The sequence below is a fragment of the Gavialis gangeticus genome, unplaced genomic scaffold, assembly GCF_001723915.1.
Source record: "Gavialis gangeticus isolate Ggan-Ray unplaced genomic scaffold, GavGan_comp1, whole genome shotgun sequence".
Lineage (NCBI taxonomy): Eukaryota > Metazoa > Chordata > Crocodylia > Gavialidae > Gavialis > Gavialis gangeticus.
The window spans coordinates 21438009-21458859 of NW_017728997.1; the positions used below are offsets into that span (position 1 = coordinate 21438009).

General features: G+C 47.3%; 1 protein-coding gene across 2 annotated transcripts in view; it reads left to right on the forward strand.

Annotated features, from left to right (window-relative positions):
- Positions 1 to 20851, forward strand: part of SLC41A3 (solute carrier family 41 member 3) — a 32582-nt gene that overhangs the window by 5335 nt on the left and 6396 nt on the right. The window contains exons 1-7 of one of the 2 annotated variants that reach the window (XM_019504926.1): positions 7 to 682; positions 8485 to 8592; positions 10736 to 10807; positions 12752 to 12896; positions 16164 to 16310; positions 19463 to 19607; positions 20582 to 20661. In XM_019504926.1, coding sequence (XP_019360471.1) covers positions 488 to 682; positions 8485 to 8592; positions 10736 to 10807; positions 12752 to 12896; positions 16164 to 16310; positions 19463 to 19607; positions 20582 to 20661 — 892 coding nt within the window. In that variant the 5' untranslated portion in view covers positions 7 to 487. Of the gene's footprint in view, positions 1 to 6; positions 683 to 8484; positions 8593 to 10735; positions 10808 to 12751; positions 12897 to 16163; positions 16311 to 19462; positions 19608 to 20581; positions 20662 to 20851 lie in introns of those variants that run through there. The other variant, XM_019504925.1, reaches the window with a different exon arrangement.

Sequence of the window (20851 nt, forward strand, 5' to 3'; positions counted from 1 at the left end):
CTTCCGGACAAGGAATATAAGCTGAGGAGAAAGGACACCAGCCTCGTGGAGTATGCTGAGGCATTCCTGCATGACCTGCTGCTCATCTAATGCCATAGCCTGAACAGGTCTTTCTGGTTCTTGCTGAAGTGGTGGTAGTGGAAGGAGGTGTGGACTTATGACTGTTTATCCCCAAACATCTCTGTGATCTTTCTTTTCCCACTTTTGAACTTCCCTTGAGATAACACAGAGAAATATCTTCCTTGAAGGCTGCAGCAGCCTGAGCTCAATCAAGTTGAACTGATTATAGGAGATAACCTCGTCCCGGTGCTCTGGAAAGCCCTGCTGCCGGGTGAAGGAGGTGAAGCTAAAGGAGCTCAGCAGCGTTGGTGTGGGTTAGAGGAACTGTGTCTTTGAACCTCAGAGAAAGCTGCTGTGAGCCTGCCTGGATGATTCCTTGCTTTTCCTGCCGATCAGCCTGTTGAAAATGGGTTAACAACGTTTGACCATGGTGGTCACCCAACTGCAGTTGGAGCTGTGCTTCCATGGGAAGAAACTGAGAGGTTTTACCTGTCAGCTGACCAGGTCAGCCAATGGATTTCTTCCAGAGACATCCTTCTCCATCGCCTCACAGATTTTCATACCATTCCTTTTGGCTGGTTTGGGCATGGTGGCTGCCGGCCTGTTGATGGACGTTGTTCAAGTATGTATGTGTGACCAAGCAGCTTTGTAGCAGGGGTAGAGAGCTGGTTTGCTTGGGTGACCTTGAAAACCCATTTGATGACCTTGAAAACCCATCTGATGACCTTGTGTGGTGGGCCATGCAGTCCAATAAGCACCATAGTCCTTGAGGCTTGAAGAGTATCTGCTTTGTGGCAGTACATAGGAAGGGCTGTCCTAAACACAGTACGTAGCTTCATATTCAGGAATGGGCTGCTGGACAGGTTGTATCCTAGGTACATATTGCATCCAGGCAGAATATGGGGAGCAGCGTGGGTGAAACTGTACCAGTTCCTAGCACTGGAATCAAGCGGATGCTACAGTGCATTCGTTTCTTGCAAGATAGTTGTCATCAATCTGCAGTTCCAAGCTGTGGTGGTGGCAAATTGTTCTTCACATTTTGAAGCAAGTTAGTTCTCTGAGAACAACCTCTTGTATCCATGGCAGTTCTCAAAGTGAGGAGGAACGTGGATTATCTTGACGATACCTGCAGAGCAGTAACTTAAAAAGACTAGGATGCTCCAGACTCTAATTCTAAGGGATTCCAGGGCAGGTTCTGGCCTCGTGGCATGGATGTAAATTTAGAGTCCCCCATATTGACCTCAGTGGAGTCAGGCTGGACTTGCACCATAGTGTCCGAGATCAAAATCTGGCGAGCAGAACAAATAGAAACTCACAATTTGATCTTGTTTGGGTGTCTAATGTAGGTAGATCTGCAGATCAGACTGCTGGTGTGGCTTTGCAAGCATAGCTGTAGCGCTTGAAGCAAGTGGGAGCATGTTGGCTTTTCTGGCATTTGCACCCCAGCAGGACTCACTCAAGGGCACCTAAGTGTTTGGGAAAGCAGCATCTTGCTGTTTCACTTGAACAAGAGAAAGCAAAGAGTGCAAAGAACAAACTGGATCAAAGGGAATGTGAGGAGTGGCAAAGAAAGGAGGTTAACTTGAGAATATGCTCTCCTGTTTGTGTGTACTGTATAGGATACACTGTGCACTCCTTATCAGCCTTCACCGACATGTGCTCTGGGCCTCAGCACAAACCTGCCTTGTAGCATTACAAGAGTTCCCTGGCTTTTCCATCCTCCACCCTCCCCACCATGCAATATAATAACACGCAGCAGTTACCTGCAGCCTTAGAGGTCAGAGCAGGAAACAGGCACTGCACTAATCCTCCCCCAGCCTGGTAATATAGACTTGTGTCCATTGCACTTGTCAGAAAGCAGGCCCTGCTCTACCATGCTGCTGTAGCTTTGTATCAGTTTGGATGGAAAACATATATTGCGTGTTGGATGCGTGCGTATTGGATGGGTTGTATAAATACTAGAGTCCAGGCTATTCTTGTCTACTTTCTCTATTACACTCTTGGGAATTTCGCTAGGATAGGACTATGCTTGCAGCAAAACATTAGGATAAGATTTTTATAACGCTGTTTCCAGTTCTTAGGAAGAGGAAAAATTGGGCAATGAAACTGACTGCTTAAAGGCAAAGTGAAGGCACCGCAAATCAGTATGAAAGCTTTGAGGAGGTATTACTTGGGCAGACTCCAGCATTACCAGTGCCAGACAGTCAGCCATCATAAGTCAGATGCCAAAACATCATCAGACACAAGACAGGCAATGACATCATGATGAGTTATCATGAGGCAATGACATCATGAGGCAATGACATCACTACACTGAGCCTCACTAAATTCAGAGGCATTTTCTAGCCCTTGTCACCTGTGCATCCTGCTCCATTGCAGAAGACCATCTGATACTTTTGCAGAAGGTGCTCTGACATTTAGGAGTCTTGTAATGGATTGTCAATTGCTCTAACAAAGTGTCCTCTAAAATCCCCTCCTATTCCTTTGTTAGGGAGATGTGAACAATATCCAACAAGCAGTGCCTTCATAGTTGAAGTGAGAGTACATACTCTCATAGTTGAAGTGAGAGTACATACATGCACTGCCCTTATGTTGTGAGTCTGCATTGTAAAGACTGACCCTGTAATTTTGGGGGCCTGAGTGATGAAAGCTGGGTGGGAAAGGTGTTTCCTGGCCTGCAGAACTCTTCAGGATTTAAAAAGGTTTCACATTCTGCATTGGGATGAAGCTGAGATCAGGTTTGTAGTGGATGGATCTCCCTTGACTATCCTTCACCCTAGAAAAGCAAACAGCCTGACTCAGACTAGGGGCTTGAATCTAGCTTTCCTACGTTCCAGGCAAGTGCCCAGGTGAGTACCAACCTAGGTATGCCTAAAACCCATATGCTTCAGTTTTAACACTGGCATTTTTCAGTGAAAACCCACTTCGCTGAAGGATTCTTAAGCAGATCTGTTAGAGAAGGTGCCTCTTCCTTTTGTCCAGTTGCTGAATGACTGGGAAAACTGCTAGCCGGAATCCCCCCCACCCTTGACTTCTCACCAGATCGTCAGGCATTTTAAGCCTCTGAATTTGCACAGAGTCCGGGCATTGCCCTTTCTTGGGGCCTGTATACATACTCGGGATGTTCAGGCCCTCAATCTAGGTCCCCTGCAGTGAGCTGGAACCCATAACTTGATACCTCTTGCAGATTCCCCTCCCATAACTTAGCACACTCTTTTCCAGACTCCCATTGGACGTTTAGAGCGTAACCCTTCAGGAGCCGTCTGTAGGCACAAGCAGGCAGACACAGATAGGCTTTCCATAGCGTTCCTGAAGACAACATTGCTTTTAATATAAAAGATAAAGCACAAGACAATTAGGAAACAGCAAACTTCCTAGAAACCTGCCCTCTCATTTAGCTTATCCTTTCCTTTGGACCTGTAATAAGCTTGAAGTGTTGCCTTTGGAGTCTGACTGTCTTCAGGCCAGCAGGCTATTCATAATGGGCATGTTGACATGAGACGCTTTACTGCACAGTAAAACGTCACCGTCTACACGTGCACGGCAATTAGGGTACAGTAGACTAATTTACTGTGTTATTGGATAGTCCCAATAGATACAAGCGGTATCCAGCGGCACAGTAAATTACTGCACTTAAATGCACATGTAGACAGTAACTCAATCTGAGCTGGAGTATATTCAGTCACATTAATTGCATATGTGGATGTGCCCAATGTTTTTTCCTTAACCTGAATTATTCCCACAGTAATACCAAGGACCCCCTTGCTGTAAAAGCCTACCCATTTTTTCCCTCACCTGCTCAGCACTTTCTATACATCTCTTACAGTCTTTCCCCTGTGAGTCCAATTTAAAGTGCTCCATTATCACCCCTATCTCTTTTTCTTGCTCCTAGTAATTTTCCACTCTCTATACCTACCACTCTCTTCCTACCAGTACCTCCTGAGAAATGGGAAGATACTGGCTTTTCCACTCCCAGCCACATTCTTAGCATACAATTGTTGGTTGAAAAACAGTTGTTAAAGTTAAGTGTTCTCTCTCCCTACCCATATGGGTCAAAGTTGGAGGCTTGTCAGCAAAGTGCATAGACCAGGGGTCAGCAGTGTTTTTGGGAAGAGTGCCAAAAGCACCCACAACCTTGACTGGTAAGTTGCTGGTGTGCCAGGAGCAGACAGTGGGGGAGCCACGAGGGGCCCAATCCTTGTTATGGCAGAGCGTTTCCCTGCCGTCTGCCCCAAGGCATGTGTGCCGAGCAAAACGTGGGTGCCACACTCTGGCACGCATGGCGGGGGGTTGCCTACCCCGGTGTAGATATTGGCAGAAGCATTCATGATAGTAATTTGCACAAAAATAATAACTTAATAATAGCAGCATGAATTCTTGAGTTGAACAGTGATGCGAGTCATCTCCTACTCCACTTAGATAAATGGAGTCAGCCAATGGGTTACATATATAGCCACATGGGGCTTTCAAAAGCCTGTAGCCCCAGCAGTGAGGAGCTTAATATTATTTCTGCTGGAGGCCAGGAAGTTTTAGCCCTGTTGAAGTCAACAGGAGTTTTGTCACTGATTTCAAAGGAGTCAGGACTGTCCATGAGTTATTTTAGCAACTATGAGCCAAATGGGGTGGGGAGGCGTGGGAGGCGGGAGAGGAGAAAGATAGGAAGGTATGTGCCTCTGCCCCTGGAGGCTTCTAGTTTGGGATACTATTAATAACAACTTTTCTTCCACATGTGAGTGTAGTCATCCAGAGAAGCTATGCAGTTTCCCGTAATCATCAGCTGAGTGGTGGTGATAACAGTTTGGGGAGAGAAAGCTTTCACATGCATTCCAGGGCCCTTTTAAAACTAAGCAGAAATGGAAGCATTTAGAGGAGCAGCTTCCAAATCAGGGCTTATTCCAGTTCGAGATGGATGTGGTAGAAGCAACTGCATCTTTAGCTGCATCCTATATGCTCTGCCAGTTACATGCTAAATAGCAGCAATGGGTTAGAGCAAGGCTGCCCAACTTCTAAGCCCCTAAGGGTCATACCATGGGGCTTGCACCAGGTGAGGCACAGGCCACCAAGCTGCACGCCTCATGGATGCTCTGTCCACCTCCTGCTTCACTGGGTACCCATGTGGGCTGCACTGGGTGCCTGCCCCACTGTTGAACTGCGTATCCCTTTCACTTCGCCATGTGAGTTTGATTTTTCCCCCTCCCTATGCAGCTTGCTGCACTGCCCCACTCCCTGGGCTCCTTGTGGGCTGCCATTTGGACAGCCCTAGGCAAGAGAGATTCAAATGTGGAGGAAATGAAGAAATGAGATAGCTCTTGGGTCAAACATGAGACCAGGTAGGAAATCAGTAGGTCTCATTACTGCACTATAAATGTCCTTGCATTTTTTTCCTTTGCCTATTTTAAGGCTGAATTTGGCACAGCGAGCAGCTTTGCATTTTAGGTTATGGTAAAGACAGAGGGCTGTATGCAGATTAATCTGTTAATTTTGAATGCCATTATTATATATCTAAATTAGAGGGACGAGTCTTCAGCTTGAGGGGTGGGGGTGGGAATAAAGGTATAAATCACCTTTCTGCATTGGGATTGAACAGAGAAGAGTTCAGACCTGGGACAATTTAAGAGCAGCCTCAAGGCTGCTCTAAGTTGCATTGACTGGTAGCAGCTCCTCAGGGTCTGTTGTATCCTCTGAAGAGAACTAGAGTGCTTCAGCATCCTGGCCACGCCACTTTTACCTGTTTGTGCCTGAGGCACCAGGGTGTTGAGCGTATCTCGATGCCAATTCTGACGTGATAGGAATTTCCAGTCCGCTAGTTGTGTTGACCTCCAGGCTGCCTGATGGTGTCAGAGAGGCACAGACCTTGCAGGACCTTGTGACTCTGCCCATTATGTTACAGTAACATTTAATCCAGGGGGATTGTATTTCAAGTGACTGCATGCAGGAATAAAGCTTCTTTTTCATCCCCAGTGGGACACTGTCCAGGGTAAAGGCACTTACCTAAATTACCTCTACCCTTGATTGCCCAAAGCTCAAGAGATGAGTGGAGGTGGAAGAGCTGGCTGTTCTCCATTTATTCTGGACTTCTGCTGCTGACCAACAGTCCTTCCTTCTTGCGTTTTTGTTGTGACAAGGTACTTAGCAGAATTTGCAGATTTGTTGGAGCACTTCTGCTGTGGCCTCAAATTTGTGACCTTGGGGCTGTCAACTGTGCACCTTAGTGCCTGCACCACCCCAGCCCTCACTGATTGGCAGTGAAACAAGGGAATCAGGTTTCCTTTCTGATCCCCTGGGTTTTGGGCTCTGAGTTTGTTGCTCACAGTGGGTTTGCAGTGTTGAAGGGGGTGTTTCCTTGTCTCCAAAATTGGTTTTCCCTTCAGTCTGAAGAGGAGGATCATGAAGATGTTGCTATTCCAAGTCTAGCTCTGTTGTCTTTATGCAGGTGCCCCTCTCATCTCTGTGCACACAGCGTTGCCTAGCACATGGTTGCTTGGACTGGACCTCAACACCATTGTAAAGAGGGCCTGGCCTGCATATGGTTCTGTTATGCTTCCATAACATCACAAAACTGAGCTGGAGGATTGTCTCTGAGGTACTGCAGATTGTCTCTGTATAATCATGTCAGCTTTGCTCCTTTTGCCAGGCAATTTGGATTGTAAGATCTTTGGAGCAGGGACCTTCTCTTTGTCTTGCATTTGTACAGCACCCAGCACAGTGTGGTCCTACTCCATGACAGGGGTTCTGGGTGTTAGGTACAGTAAAATAAGCCTTTTGACCCCTGGCAAGTTACCAATGAGATTTTCTAGTGAAAAATAACAATTTACCTGATCATAAAACCCACCAGATTCATACAGGACCATTAAAAATGCAAGGTCACGCTTATCTAACAAAGCCATATTCTGCATGGGAGATGTAAAGACATGGGAGTTGTATCACTTGTTTAGCCTCTTTTTATCTGTAAAATGTGCAAGGTTGTGTGTATGTGTGATTTTTCTTTTAAGGCTCATTTTTCGCAAGGTTTTCAGGTTTGTCTTTTTCCTAGTTTTTTCTGTAAGATAGAACAGGCATCATAGCCCTTCATTAAGGAGATGGGACACTGGCATCTTTAACTGAGTGTTTTTTGGGTGGTAAAGTGTTTCTGAAAGACTTCCTATGCCTGAAGAAGGGTGATTGCGCCTGAAAGCTTGCTAAGAACTTTTTTCCAGCTACTCAGTTGGTCTAATAAAAGGTATCACATCTACCCAAAGACCCTTGTCTGAAAGACCTCCACTTTTGTTTGATCTCTGTCAGCCTGACTTGTGCTCCTCTCCTTTCTCTTTTTATTTACTTTTTACTGTCAATAGCTCTTAACATCCTTTAACACATCTTTTCCAGGTCATCACTGCAGGATGATGAGTCCTCCTGTGGCAGCAGAATTCATACTTTGCCCATCGGCCATGTACTGATAAGGGGTGTTTCACAATTTTTTTTAATTATGTTTGTTTGGTGCTCTGTGGGCTAATTCTTCAGATGGTGAGGGACACCTGCAACTCCTCATGGCATCAGCAGGGTTAGCAGCTGTTCAGCCCTTTGGAGATGTCAGACCACTTACCTCTGCAAAACATTGTCAGGGTTAATTGCATCTGCTTCATTCAGCTTTGATGTGTTCCTAAGTGGCTGTGTGTGGCAAGAGTGTCCTCTGAGTACAAGTGACATGAGCAGGGACTTTGACAGCTGGACTCACAGTTTATCAGATCATCAGATTCCCCCCACCCCCATCAGTGACAAGAGTTTCTGGCTGCAGTGCTTGGAGCAAGGTAACAACGACTTGGCAGACCTCAGAGCCTTATGATAAGCTGGTCTGCTCTGCCATTTGATTCTGATGTCCTCCTTCACTACAGTGTGATTTGGTTAACCTCCTACCATAGTTCAGCGCTGGGAAATAAATGATCTGCCAAAGTACTGAGTGATATATTGCAGTAAGGTGCACAATGCATCTATGTGACTCAGAGAAGTTGCTTGAGATGTCACATCAAATGTAGTGTTCTGATTGAAATGACAGCTAGATGCAAGTCTTCCCCCAGGTAATGATGGGAATATAGGGGATGTCCTGCTGGATCCAACTCATGAGTCACCCTGTTTCCAACTGTGTTCAACACCAGACTCAGAGGGGGTGCAGGAAAACTTCACAGCAAGAAAAGGTGAGATAATCTCTGCATGACGATAGTTTCAGTTACAGTCATCAATATAATGGTGTCTTTCTGCCCAAGACAGCATAAAGCTTTTACCCACCACCAAAATGCAGCTGGCTCTGGGGTGGACCATGCCAGCCCTTTCACAGTGCATTTCTTCCCTGAAGAATAGGAAGTGAAGGGGGAATCATAAACACTTGAAACACAGCTTACAGAGAGAATGCCATTAAAGGAGATGTTCTTCCTGTTTTCTTCCTTCCAGCATTGGGATGTGTTTCGGACAATTACAGAAGTTTTCATCCTGGTTCCTGCCTTGGTTGGCCTGAAGGGTAACCTTGAAATGACACTGGCATCCAGACTGTCTACTGCTGTGAGTGTAAAATTTGGCAGAGAGGATGGGAAAGAGGATTCCTTTGGTCTGCTGGAGTCTTAAGTTTGATAATGTCATGTATGCTTGTGTGTACGGGTATGTATGTGACTCCTCTGCTAAGCAGAAATAAGTTATTTCTGGGCATGTGTGTGTGTCAATAAGGTTCATACCCTGTTTTCCTATGGCCCATGGGCTGGATCCAGCCCACCAACTGATTGGATCTGGCCTATGGACAGGCACCCACCAATTGATTGGATCCAGCCCACAGCTGCCCCTGCAGCACCCCACATAGGGCTGGCACTGTGCTTCCTCCCACACCTGCTGGCCCCAGCCCTGGTCCCAACCCCGACCAGCACACACAGCTTTCCAGCATGGGAATGTACAGATATAGCTACCCAGGTACTGCTTGGCTCCCTGCACCTCCAGTAGCTCCTCCTTCTCCTCCTCCTGCACTGTTCCAGGCTGGGGGAAGCTGTAGCCGGAAGGCTTCTGCCCCAGCATGCAGGGCTCCAGCTCCAGCTTCCAGCCACATTCCCTCCTCTTGGCCGTCTGCAGGTGGCTGCTTATTGCGCTGGGCGGGCGGCATGGGTGGAAGGCAGAAGGGAGCTGGAGCCTGGTGCACTGGGGTAGGAGCTGTCCAGCTGCAGCTCCCTGCGTCCGCCTGGAGTGGTGCAGTAGGAGCAGGAGGAGGAGGAGCCGCTGGAGGCAGGGGAAGCCATGCAGTACCTGGGCAGCTGCAGCCACACCAGAAGCAGCCAAGCTGGGATGCTGTGCACGCTGGCTGGGGCTGGAGCCGGAGCCAGGACCAGCGGATGCAGGTGGGAGCGTGGCACAGGCTGCCCTGGGCAGGAGCAGCCAGGGCACCACCCCATGTGCAGCACTTCAGGGGGAACCACAGGCTGGATGGGAAGGGGGAGGGCAGACCACACCTGCATTGCACCACCAAGGTGAGCTCTGCTGCATGCACCTCCTGCTCCCCCCTACCCCCTACTCCCCAGCCAGCTGCCAGGTCTTAGCATGTGAGCAGTCCCCGTCCCCCCCACACCTCCTACATGCCCCCCAACCTGACATTCCCCCTTTCCCCCCATCCCCCCTCACAATATATAAGAGTAAGACTTTATCTTGAGCTATTATGCAATTGACTTTATATACATTACTCAAGAAAACAAATCAGGACAAAAAAATGTTTTTGAAATAAAATTTAAATGTTATAGTTGGTGTTTGATTTCTGGCATATGATACCTTTAGAAAGATTTTTATCTGTGTGGCCCTTGACAGCTCACCAAAACTTGTTAAGTGACCCTCCCACCAAAATAATTGCCCACCACTGCCCCAGGGGTTAACTGCCCTTTAGAAGTTCCTGTAGCAGTTTTATTGCTTTGGGATGCTCGCATTGCAAATCTGTTGTTGAGACAGGCTAGGGCTGGGAAAACCCCCAACAACTTATGAGGAGTAAGTAGGGGAAAATGGCTTTATTAGCCTTTGTGTGAGATGACAGGGTATCTCTGAGCCTGAGACGATTGAGAGGGAATCTCATCAGCCTGATACTTTGGCCCCTTGATGCTGTTCCTTCTACAAATCTTACTCTGAAAGCATTTCTCTTTCCCTCTTGGGGTTGAGAGGGGGTTATTTTATCATGTCCTCCTTTAGTGAGCACAGCATCATCAGCTCAGTAGTTTCTGTCGTGAGTCTCAGAGGGAATGGTCTCAGGCTGCTGGACCTCGTGACCTGTGGTGAAGTAGAGAGGCCTTGCCTTCCCACGCTAGCCCCAAGATCCTGGCACCACACATCAGGTTTTCAAAGGCAGGTGCTGTGCCAGAGCAGCAAGGATGACGTTTTTGGGACCCTGAGCCTTGGGGAGGTAGTAATATTTGGACTTGCCCTGCAGGCTTTGTGTACACAAATATCTTCTGATGTCCTCCCCACCTCCTAGTGACAGGACCTGACCTCTGGTTCAGAGGTGAGGGCAGGTTTGGGGAATTCTGAGTAATGAGAAAAGAGGGAGAAGCGGGAAGATTGAAGACACTGGCTGGGAACTGTTGCCTTTTTGGCTTTAGCTTGCCCTTTCCCACAAGGTGCAAGTGAAGCCTTGCTTAATTTGGTGGCTCTCAGTGCCTTATGCTTACTCTCTGTTCACTTTCAGGCTAACACTGGTCAGATGGATGATACCCAGGAACAGTGGAAGATGGCCACCTGCAATTTAGCGCTGATTCAGGTGAGCTGGAGCTGTGGAGAATGCCCTCTCCTTTCTTTAAACAGTGTTTTCTAGGGCAGCTCTCTCTTGGGGATTTGCACTGAGGTGGATTATGGAGCCAACGCTTCCTGCCATCTCTGTTAGTTGTAGGGCTTCTCTACACAGGGCAGTTTATTCTAGAAGAAGCGAGGTGTGACTGTAAAGCACAAGCAGTGCTCTGCAGTAACTCCACTTTGGATACACCTTGTGGGTTGAGCTGAGCTCCAGAAAGGCATTCTTGTCTTTGTGTGCAATAAAAGTGTCTACGTGGGGAGTTTATTGCCAAAAAGCTATTTCACAATAGCAATTCCAGTCTGTTTTCCCGTGTGAACAAGCTTTGATTTATTACAGGTGGCAGGGAGTCTGCCCCTATGAGAAACCAGTTGACTCTAGGAACTCTCTGTACTGTAACTTGCACCCAGAAACCCGGGTGTTGCACATTGTTGGACTGTGGGATGTTCACAGTGTGCCTCTGCATCCTTCCTTTTCTCCACATGCACAGATCAGCTTTCTAAGATGCTTTGGTGGACGGGACTTCCGTTTTGTGTGGAGTGAGGGATGTCCCACCATTGAAGTGTGAAGTACAGATAACTGTATCTCTGGGATACAGTTATCTGTGCTTTTCAGACCTCTAGGACTTTTGCCCACTTGCTTGGGATTTTTGGCATGGAGCCTTTCCATGAAGGTCTCTTGATTTTTGTGCCAAATCTGTGACCACCTTTACACTTGTTCACACACTCATAGCCACTCAACACCCTTGGGGAGAGAACGTGGTTCTCCTATTTCTAAAGCATAGGCCAATTTTACTTACTCAAATGGGAATCTTCATCAAGTGTTAGCTGTAGAGAGCAAATGGTCCACAGACCCATCGTGATCCCGTTCAGTAGAAGGCAGTAGTGCACATACATTGTCATCAGCTTGCTACAGTCAGTAGCGAGTAGGGCTGTGTGAAATTTCTCCGGCTGTTTCGATTCAACACTGTTTCGACTCATTTCGAGCTCAAAACAGCGAAATCAAATCAAAACGAAGGGCTTTGAAACAGCCTCAAAACAAAAAGAAGCTATTCGAAATGTTTTGAAACATTTTGAGTTTCGAAACAGCCAGCAGTGAGGTGGTGGGAGACGGGAGAACCAGGGCTGTGCTCCCAGCAGCAGCCGGCAGCCCTGGCTCTCCCCGTCTCCTGCTGCCTGGCTATGGGAAGCCGATCACAGCGCAGGTGAAGGGACCTGAGCCCAGGCTCAGTTCCCCTCCCAAGCGCTGCGATGGGGATGAGGAAGGGAACTGAGCCCGATTGCTCAGTTCGCCTCCCCAGCCCTACGATCGAGCTGGGGATGGGAAGTCAATCCAGCCGGGCTAAGTTCCCATCCCCAGCGCTAGATCGAGCACTGGGGAGAGGAACTGAGCAATTGGACTCAGTTCCCTTCTCCAATGCCAGGCAGCAGCGCCGGCTTCCCTCCCTTATCTGGCAGGCGGATTAGAGCCCGCAGCCTCAATGTGCCTGCCAGATGAGAGGCTGTTTCGAGCTTCCCCATTATAGCTAATGGGCGAAACGTCAAACAGCGTCGGAACAGCTTCACTGTTTCAACGAAGCAAAATGGAGCAGCTGTTTTGAGTTGAACTGAAATTAGAAATGAAACACTGTTCTGTCGAAACCTTGAAACACAAGTCAAAACAGAACGGTGCCGTTTCACACAGCCCCAGTACTGAGCGCTCGGTTGGATTTTCCTTTAAAGGTGCATGGCTAGCTTGACCTGCAGGGGTCAGTTTCTAAAGCTTGAGGAGGAATTACCCTGCATCTCATTTCTGTTAGCATGGTGCTGGTGATGGGAGTTAGGTGGGGTTAGGGAGTGCAGTCTCTTGCGTATCTTTTCACAGCCACTGATGTGTCATGGAAGATGGCCTACCAGTGCTTTTTATGCCCAACAGGTACAAGCTACTGTGGTGGGGCTTCTGGCTGCTGTAGCTGCTGTCATCCTGGGAGCAATCTCAAAGGGGTATGTGGAGCTGAATCAGGCAGCGGTTCTGTGCGCCAGCAGTGTGACTACAGCATTCATAGCCGCGCTCTCACTCGGTGAGTTTCATTAACCACCTTCTGGAGCTCAGCCAGCAAGATCCTCATTGTCATTTGTTGCAGGTTTGCTTCCCTGTCCTCCACAAACCTTCCCTGTCTGCAGAGTGCTTGGTAATGGATGTGAAGCGATTTGGGGAGTCTCAGTTGTGTTCTCAACCAACAGGAACCCATGTTATCAAAATGTGACTGATATTGTTTGAATCGCTACCCCTCGCTGGTCCCTTTTCAGGTTTATAACATGGAGACCAAGCCCCCTTCTCCCCACTAGGCGAGGGGTTGAAACGCATAGGTACATGAGGGAACTTGACTCTGATGCTATCAAGGTCATACATGTGCAGCCTCCAGAGGAAGTCCTGAAACTTCCTCCTCATGCACCTCTCAGTATTGGCAAAGAAGGCCCCAGGAGGAGGAATCTGCATGGGGCAGGTGTTCCTGCCTCTCGTCTAGTCGCCCAGCAGTGCATAGATGCCCTGGGCAGCATCCAGAGACTGTATAGGACCGCAAGTGTTGTCCAGGGTTCCCATCTGAATCCTTGTTTGGACCCTATGATCTGCATCCCCATCCCTTTTGCCTCCATGCTCTGTTGATTTCTGGGCTCTCTGATCCCCAAGGTTGGGCCTCTCTTGTCTTTAGTGGGCTGTGCCTCCCAGTCTCTGTGTTCAGTAAGGAAGACATTTTCATTCAGCTCTGAACTTTGTCACATGCTTGTGTGTGAAAGAAAGAACAGAACTGCGGGCTGTCCTCGGTGCTCTGAAAGTTTGGAAACTCAGCATCCGGTCCGGTAGGGTTGAGATTAACCATGAGAGAAGAACTGCTGTCACAAAGAGGTGTCATCCTTCAGATGAGTTCCTTCCTCTGTCTTCTTGGAGGTCAGCTTAACTGTCCCAGGGCAGATCTCTGAGCGGCTCTGAAGCCCACCGTACCATCTAGCACACATAACAATGTCCATCCAAATGTGTGCCTTGGTGTCTCTCTCACGGTAGAGCAGGATATGACATTCAGCGCTGAGCGGGAGCTACACCTAAGTGTAGAGATGATCTTGCAATGACTGCACCGTGAGTGTGTGTGGCAGCTTAGTACTGCCCTATCCAAAATATACCAGGTACGAAACGCACACAGGCACACACATTTCAATCTCTCATATAACATGTAGAGCTAAGAAAACATGGCAGGTGTTTGGGGGAGGTGAGAAATGACTGCCCCAGCTGTCCCTCTTTGCATAAAGCAGCACCTGTGACTTCCCTCCCTGCATCTCACTCACTGTTTGATCTTGGACAAGCTACTTCGATTCTCCAAGCATCTCTGTTTATAAAATGGGGTAATAAGTATGTTTGCATGGGCCGCTTTACAGTAGTGCCATTTTGGGGCATCTGTTGGTCGAAGATAAGAGTAGAGGTTCACAGATGTGCCACAAGAGGGCACCAGGAGATCCCCTAATGGTGAGGAGACGGGAACGTGTTACGGACTCGAAACACTACACATAAGCACTGCAAAGTCTTCTGAGAGAGTGTGGATGCAGGGAGGCCAGGGAGTGAGGGCTCTGCCTATGTGAGGAGCACAAGACATTTTAGACATCTTAAAAACTCTGCAGGCTTCATTAACCCTCACTTCCCTCTGTCGTCCAAGTACCTTTTTGGGTATCAAAATGAAGGATTTGACTTATGTGTCTCTTAGTCCTTCAGCTCATGTTAGGGTTATTGTAGAAATGGTCACAAATTGTTAGTACAAAGAGGTGGATCTGGGTGTGCACTGAGGGCAGTGAATTCAATCAGTGCGTGTAGAAGGGAACAAGACAACATGCGTTATGTTGTGGTGCATGTGCATTTTGGAAGAAGACAGTGGGGGCATGTTATTGTCTCTGACGGGAGATTTCATCTATGGGGCTGCATTTGTGGTGTGTGGGAAGAGCGAGCGTCCTCCAGAAGGCGCTGGTGGGCTTCCTTGAGCAGCTGCATGGCTTCTGAGCCAGAGTCGTTCTCCTTTTCCAGCCTGTGTTTTCAGCTCCATCCCCACAGTGGTTAGCAAGGTGCCTGAGGGCATCAGAATATGACACAGTGCCACGAGGAAATTTCATCTGGGCTTGCGCTGGGGTCTTGGAGACTGCCCAAGTTAGTCATAAAACAATGGGGTCAGACTGGGACGTGTGATCTTCAGATCCTTTTTCCACAACCGGACGCGAGTTCTGTGTGCCACGAGGTTCTCACCTGCTCTTCTGTGCTGAGCCTGGGGCTCACTAGCTTATATTAACAAACTAAACTTCCAAGAGCACCGGAGCCTAAGGTCCTGACCTGCGGGCCAGTTTTGCTTGGCACAGCTCAGGCTGGGGGCACATCTGGATCCCAGGACTGTCACAGAATAATAGGGTTAAAAGGGGACTTCGGGAGTCATCTAGTCCAACCCCTTACATGGATACAAGATATGCTATTCCTAGTGCATCCCCAGTGTATATTCGAATAGCCACAAGGGCGATGTGACCCAGTGGGTCATTCATATTGCATAGGGATGCATCAGCCTGTTAAGCCTGAAGCCACAGAGCTGGCTAAGGATCTGCTTATGGCAGTGCAGAGCTACCTGACTAGTTGAAAACTGAGTACAAAATCAATACAGTGTAATTGAATAATACTCTGGAAAATAGCTTTGTGCCATTGAATCTAGATCAGAGAAAGCCACCAGCCTTGTACAGCCTGCTGATGCCTGTTCACTTTGGGCAAGGCATGCTCTGGGGTGGGGGTGCTGTAATTAGACTGGCTCTCAGGAGCCGATCTAATTAAAATGTTGCAGCATCTCGTGTATTCAGCGTCCCATGTTTCAAAGCGGCAGAGGAGGCACTTTCACTAAAGTGCGATTAATCGAGTCTTCTCCAACACGTTGTAATCAGAAGGCATTGGAGCACGTGCATAGGCACCCCTTGTATCTATCTGTGAATTCATCAAGCTAATCTTGAAGCCAGTAGAGATTAGCTTGATGAATGTGGAAGTACCTATATTTGAGTTGTTCACTGATAGCTGCATTGAGCCTTGGAGTTTGTTTTGGTGGGCATCTCCTTTGGAGCATTGGTGGACTTAACTGTGGGGGAGCCACATCATCTCTACTGGGCCCACACGGTGTGACCAGCCTTCACTGGGTGCAGCATCCAAGCATGTGGAGAGCTGCCCTCTGCCCTCCTCTCATCCTTGTGCCAAACCAGACCCAATTCAAGCTGTGGCACAGTGTAGAATAGGCTGCATCCTCCCTCATGTCTGATTTCTGATCTGGTGTCTTCCCTAGGTCTGGTGATGATTGGAGTAATTATTGGTGCCAGGAAAGTGGGAATAAACCCGGACAACGTCGCCACCCCCATAGCAGCAAGCCTTGGAGACTTGATAACCCTTTCTCTTCTGGCAGGAATCAGCAGCACCCTCTTCAAATACATAGGTATGGTACAGCTCAGGTATCAAGAGAAGCCCGATGGAGTTCTGTTCAGCCGTGGAAGGGATATGTCCCCCTTCCCAGGCATGTTCAAAGCTAGGTTGGGCAAAGTATTCCAGATGCCAGGGTGCCCCTAGGGCTGCAAATAACCCTAAACGCCTCTTGTATGAACCTGTCTTTTCCTGGATGGTGGGAACCCAGAGGAGGTTATTGCGATCTTTGGTAGAACGGTGATAATGCCCATCATGGTTAGAGCAGAAGCCTGGGATTCGGGACTCCTGGGTTCTCCTCCTGAACCTTTCATTAACTAAGTGTAATGCTAACTTAATCACTTGTTCTGTCGTGACCCCTGCAACCCCACCTGTAAAATACAAGTAAGAGCTTTGCAAGGAAGAGTACACTGTTTTAGGGCTTCAGTATCATTAACTTCTCTTAGATCCTCTGGGAAAACGTGCTGTGTAAACACAAAGCACTGTGATCAGCTGGGAACAGGGGAAGGAAAACAGCATAGACTCACAGGGTGTTTTTATTCATGTTGCAGAGGGGTGGTGGGGGACACTTTAATTAGAGTGGTTCTGACTGCCAGCAGCATCTTCTGTATCAGCGTCCCCATGCTTCAAAATGGTGGCAGGGCTGCTTTAACTGAAGTTGCTGAATGAGCTTTAGTTAAAACACCACCAGCTGCATGGGGATGCTGATACACAAGGCACGGAGGCTGCTGGAGTGCAGTAATTATCATGCTCCTGAAGATTCGATTAATCAAGTCTACTCTAATGCGCAAGAGTTATGATGCATCAGAGCAGCCTCCCAACACGTCTGCAGGCCCTTACGCGCAGAGAGACCACTTTTACCCAGCAGTTGCGGCCACTGGCTTAACTTGACACCCGAACTGCTTCCCCACTATGAGCCAGAAAAATATATGGCATCTGGTGGGACTAAATTTGATTTTTGCTTTAATTGTCTGAAAACTTCTAGGCCAATTACCATGGGCCTGGCCTCGAAAAGGAACAGAAAAGCCTTAGTGTGTGTGTGCGTTTTTTTTTAATCAACTGAGGATGTGTTAAAAAATAAAAGCTTGTTGCAGTTACAAACCAAACTGTCACTTAAAATTGAGAGCAGAAAATGTGAGAGAGACAGCTGTTTCTGATTTACAGTAACTTGTTCCACATGCTTGTATATAGGAGAAAAACCCAAGGGAAAGAACCAGGATAAGGTCTAAGGTTCATTTCAGTCTAGTTCCCCTACCCCTCAGAAAGAAAGTCCCTTAACAAGCAGTTTCCTATGGTGCTATTGCATCTACCCATATAAAACTGGCTTGTCTTCCATGACATCAACTCAAGTAATATCTGTGCAAGATAGATAGTATGACATACTGGTGAAGGAGAGTGGTATGGTAAGGATACCAATGCAACTGGTAAGGGCCTACGTTCCTTCACAAATGCTCCATCAGGGGATTGGTAGTTTTGAATCATTCATTAGCGCTGTGTCACCCGATTGGGCTTTCTAGATTTCCAAACAAACGGTTTCTGCTGTGGCAGGGGGGGAGAATGGGATGAGGTGCGGGTTCCTGCAGTTCCTGTGACCTGAGCTGTTAAATTCGTGACCACTGAGAATTAAACTCCTTTCAGGATGCTGGTGAGGTCCATACTGTAACATGCCTTTTTAGGTCTCATGCTCCCAGAAGTACAACAGCCTTCTTCTAACGTGGTGTTTTAATCTCTTAACATCAACACTGGTTCCTTGCAGTTCTACATAAGGAAGGGGCTGGCTCTGCCCTCCCTTGCTAGCACGGAGGAATACCTGACTCAACAAACAGGAAGCCAGTGACAGTGCTTGCTTTGTAAGGAGCTATTTGTGAGAATGGGTGCTCAAATTTAGGGCCCAGAGACTGTCTTGAGACTTGATCCAAAGCCAGTTCCTTCTAATCAGAGTCTTTATCATTCAGTGAGCATTGGATTATAGCTGATGGATGCACATGACTTGCTGACCTATGGTTTAAAAGTCAGCAGACTGCCCCAAACAGCAAGACTGGGGGGAGGTTCAGTGTTTAACTCTATTAGACACCCCCCCAACTTGTTTGCTTCTTTTCCTCACTGGCTAGAGGTGACACTGCGAAGTTAAGTAGCTGCCATTTGTACCCCTAAAGAGGCTGTGGTTTGGTGGTGTGATGAGTGAATTGCAATATGAATGTGTTTCTTAGTTAAAGAGGTGTTGACACAGGTAAGATACTGTTTCAGTAAAATGAGTGCTGTCTTACCTCTGTACCTTAAGGATCTGAACATCTTTTTGGGGGGAAAAAAGTACATTTCAAGCTTGCTTTGTATGTCTCATTACCTGCAAAAATAACTGCATTGCAACTGGCCCAGATTTGGATCCAGTACAGAAAACAGATGGAGAGCCTGGTAGGAAAGACATTAGCATATCAAAAAGGCCTGGCAGGATCCCCATTGCTTGAAGGTGTTTCTAGTGCTTCCTTGTGGTTCTGAGTCATGTTTATTTTCTCGTAGTGTAGCAAATCTTTTTTTCTTCTAAGCCCTGTTCACTTCTAAAGGTCATTTCAAGGTTATGTTACTGCTGGAATGGGAAAAAAAAAGCTCAGAGAAAAGCCTGTAAGCTAGCAAGAGATAATCCTGCAACCCAGCTGGCTAACATATGGAGCATAAGGAGAGAACAATTTTCATTTTCTATCAGATCAATTGTCCATCTAGTCTACTAGCCTGTCATCAAGAGTAGCTCTTGCCAGATGCTTCAGAGGAAAGGATGGGATGCCTCCGACTGTCCATTTATGGTATAACTTGCCCTTAAGAGTAGCTGCCACTGAGGTTCCGAGCATTAGTAGTTGATTTGTACCATGATGTAAATGTCCCTTGTACACTTCTATCCTGTTTCATAAAATTGTACATGTTTCCTTTAAGTATAGATCTTGCACTTGGTGCCAGGAAAATCCTGTGGCAGTGAGTTTCACAGGGTAACTATGGACTGTGAGAAAATGTTTCCAGGATCATGTGATTCCTGTCTTGTACCAAAAAGACTTGAGTCCTGTTCACTGCTTCCTTCCTGTCCAAGTGCAAAGATTTTGTGCAATCGGATTGTGTGCAGCCTTATGGAGCCAGCGACCTGCAGGTTGCATTTAACCTACAATTTCTTTTCCTCTCCAGATGTGAAATACCTGTCACCTCTCATCTGTGTAGGCTTCATTGTCATGATCCCTCTTTGGGTGGCCATTGCCAGGCAGAGTCCTTCTCTTGCCACTGTCCTGAAATCTGGATGGCAGCCGGTCATTGTTGCAATGAGCATCAGCAGGTAAATACAGGAGAAACCATCCCCTTAAGTCTGTGTGCATGCTTATACACCCCCCACCACTATATACAGAGGCACAGGATTAGTTTTCTGTTTCAGGAAATAACAGTCTGGAACGAAGTCAACAATTCTGCTTGTCTGAGGTGATGGTGGCAATGTATAGTCCCATATCTTTTAACTGCTGCAGTCTCAGGGAAAGAGATATTTTGATAGTGCATTAAAAGCCCTTTGAGGACCAATATGCTTTTTGCAATGCTGTTCCAGGACAGGGGAACAGAATAGATACAAATGTGAGCTCTGCCTTTGCAGGTCTGTAAAATCAGTGCATCTTTCCTTGGTCCAGTGTGTGGCCTTGCTCAGGATGTGGGAATAGTCCAGTAAGGGGAAATATGGCCTCCTGTAAACCAAACATATCTGTTCCATGCTGAGGTACTTCCTATCTGTGCAGCAGTATTGAGGTAGCTCCTGGGAGCCCCAGTCCTGGATCACAGTTGCACTGTGCTTGGTGCTGTACAAACCCAGAAAAAAAGACTGCATTTGTACAGCCTCAGATCACTTGAACTCTTTTTCTATACCACAAAATAGGAATATGTGCTGCCAGACATGGACAATCAGATGTGATGTGAAATGTAAGCTCTTCCTCCAGTTTCCTCTACCATGTCATTGCAGTGCAGTGGTGTGACACACAGTCTAGCTGTGTTGTTGTCACCAAAACAACACCTGATCATTCATAATCCCTGTATAGTTATCTCCTGATACCACTGTCAACAGCTCCAAGAATATCTTTTGGTAAAAAAATTAACTATAAAAGAAGCCTATTTTAAAACAGTCTCGCTCTGGGCCATGAAGTGGCCTGTTACAATCAGGGATTTTCATCTGTATTTTTTCTGAGCTGAAGGTTTCGGTGCTTATACACTCTGCCCCATGTGGAAGAGGAACAAGTAGGTAATACTCTTTCTTTGTGTCTTTTCTAATAGCATTGGTGGGCTAATCTTGGACAAAACTGTAAGCAACCCGAAGTTCGAGGGCATGGCAGTGTTTACACCCGTGATTAATGGTAGGTTGTGGGTATGTGTATATTTGTTAGGTGTGTGTGTGTGTGAGAGAGAGAGCGACTTGGATGAGGGTGTAAAAAGCACCCCATTCAAATTTGAAGACGACACTAAGATGTGGGGGGATGTGGGCACACTAGAAGGGAGGAATAGGCTGCAATTGGACCTGGACAGGTTACAGGGGTGGGCAGATGA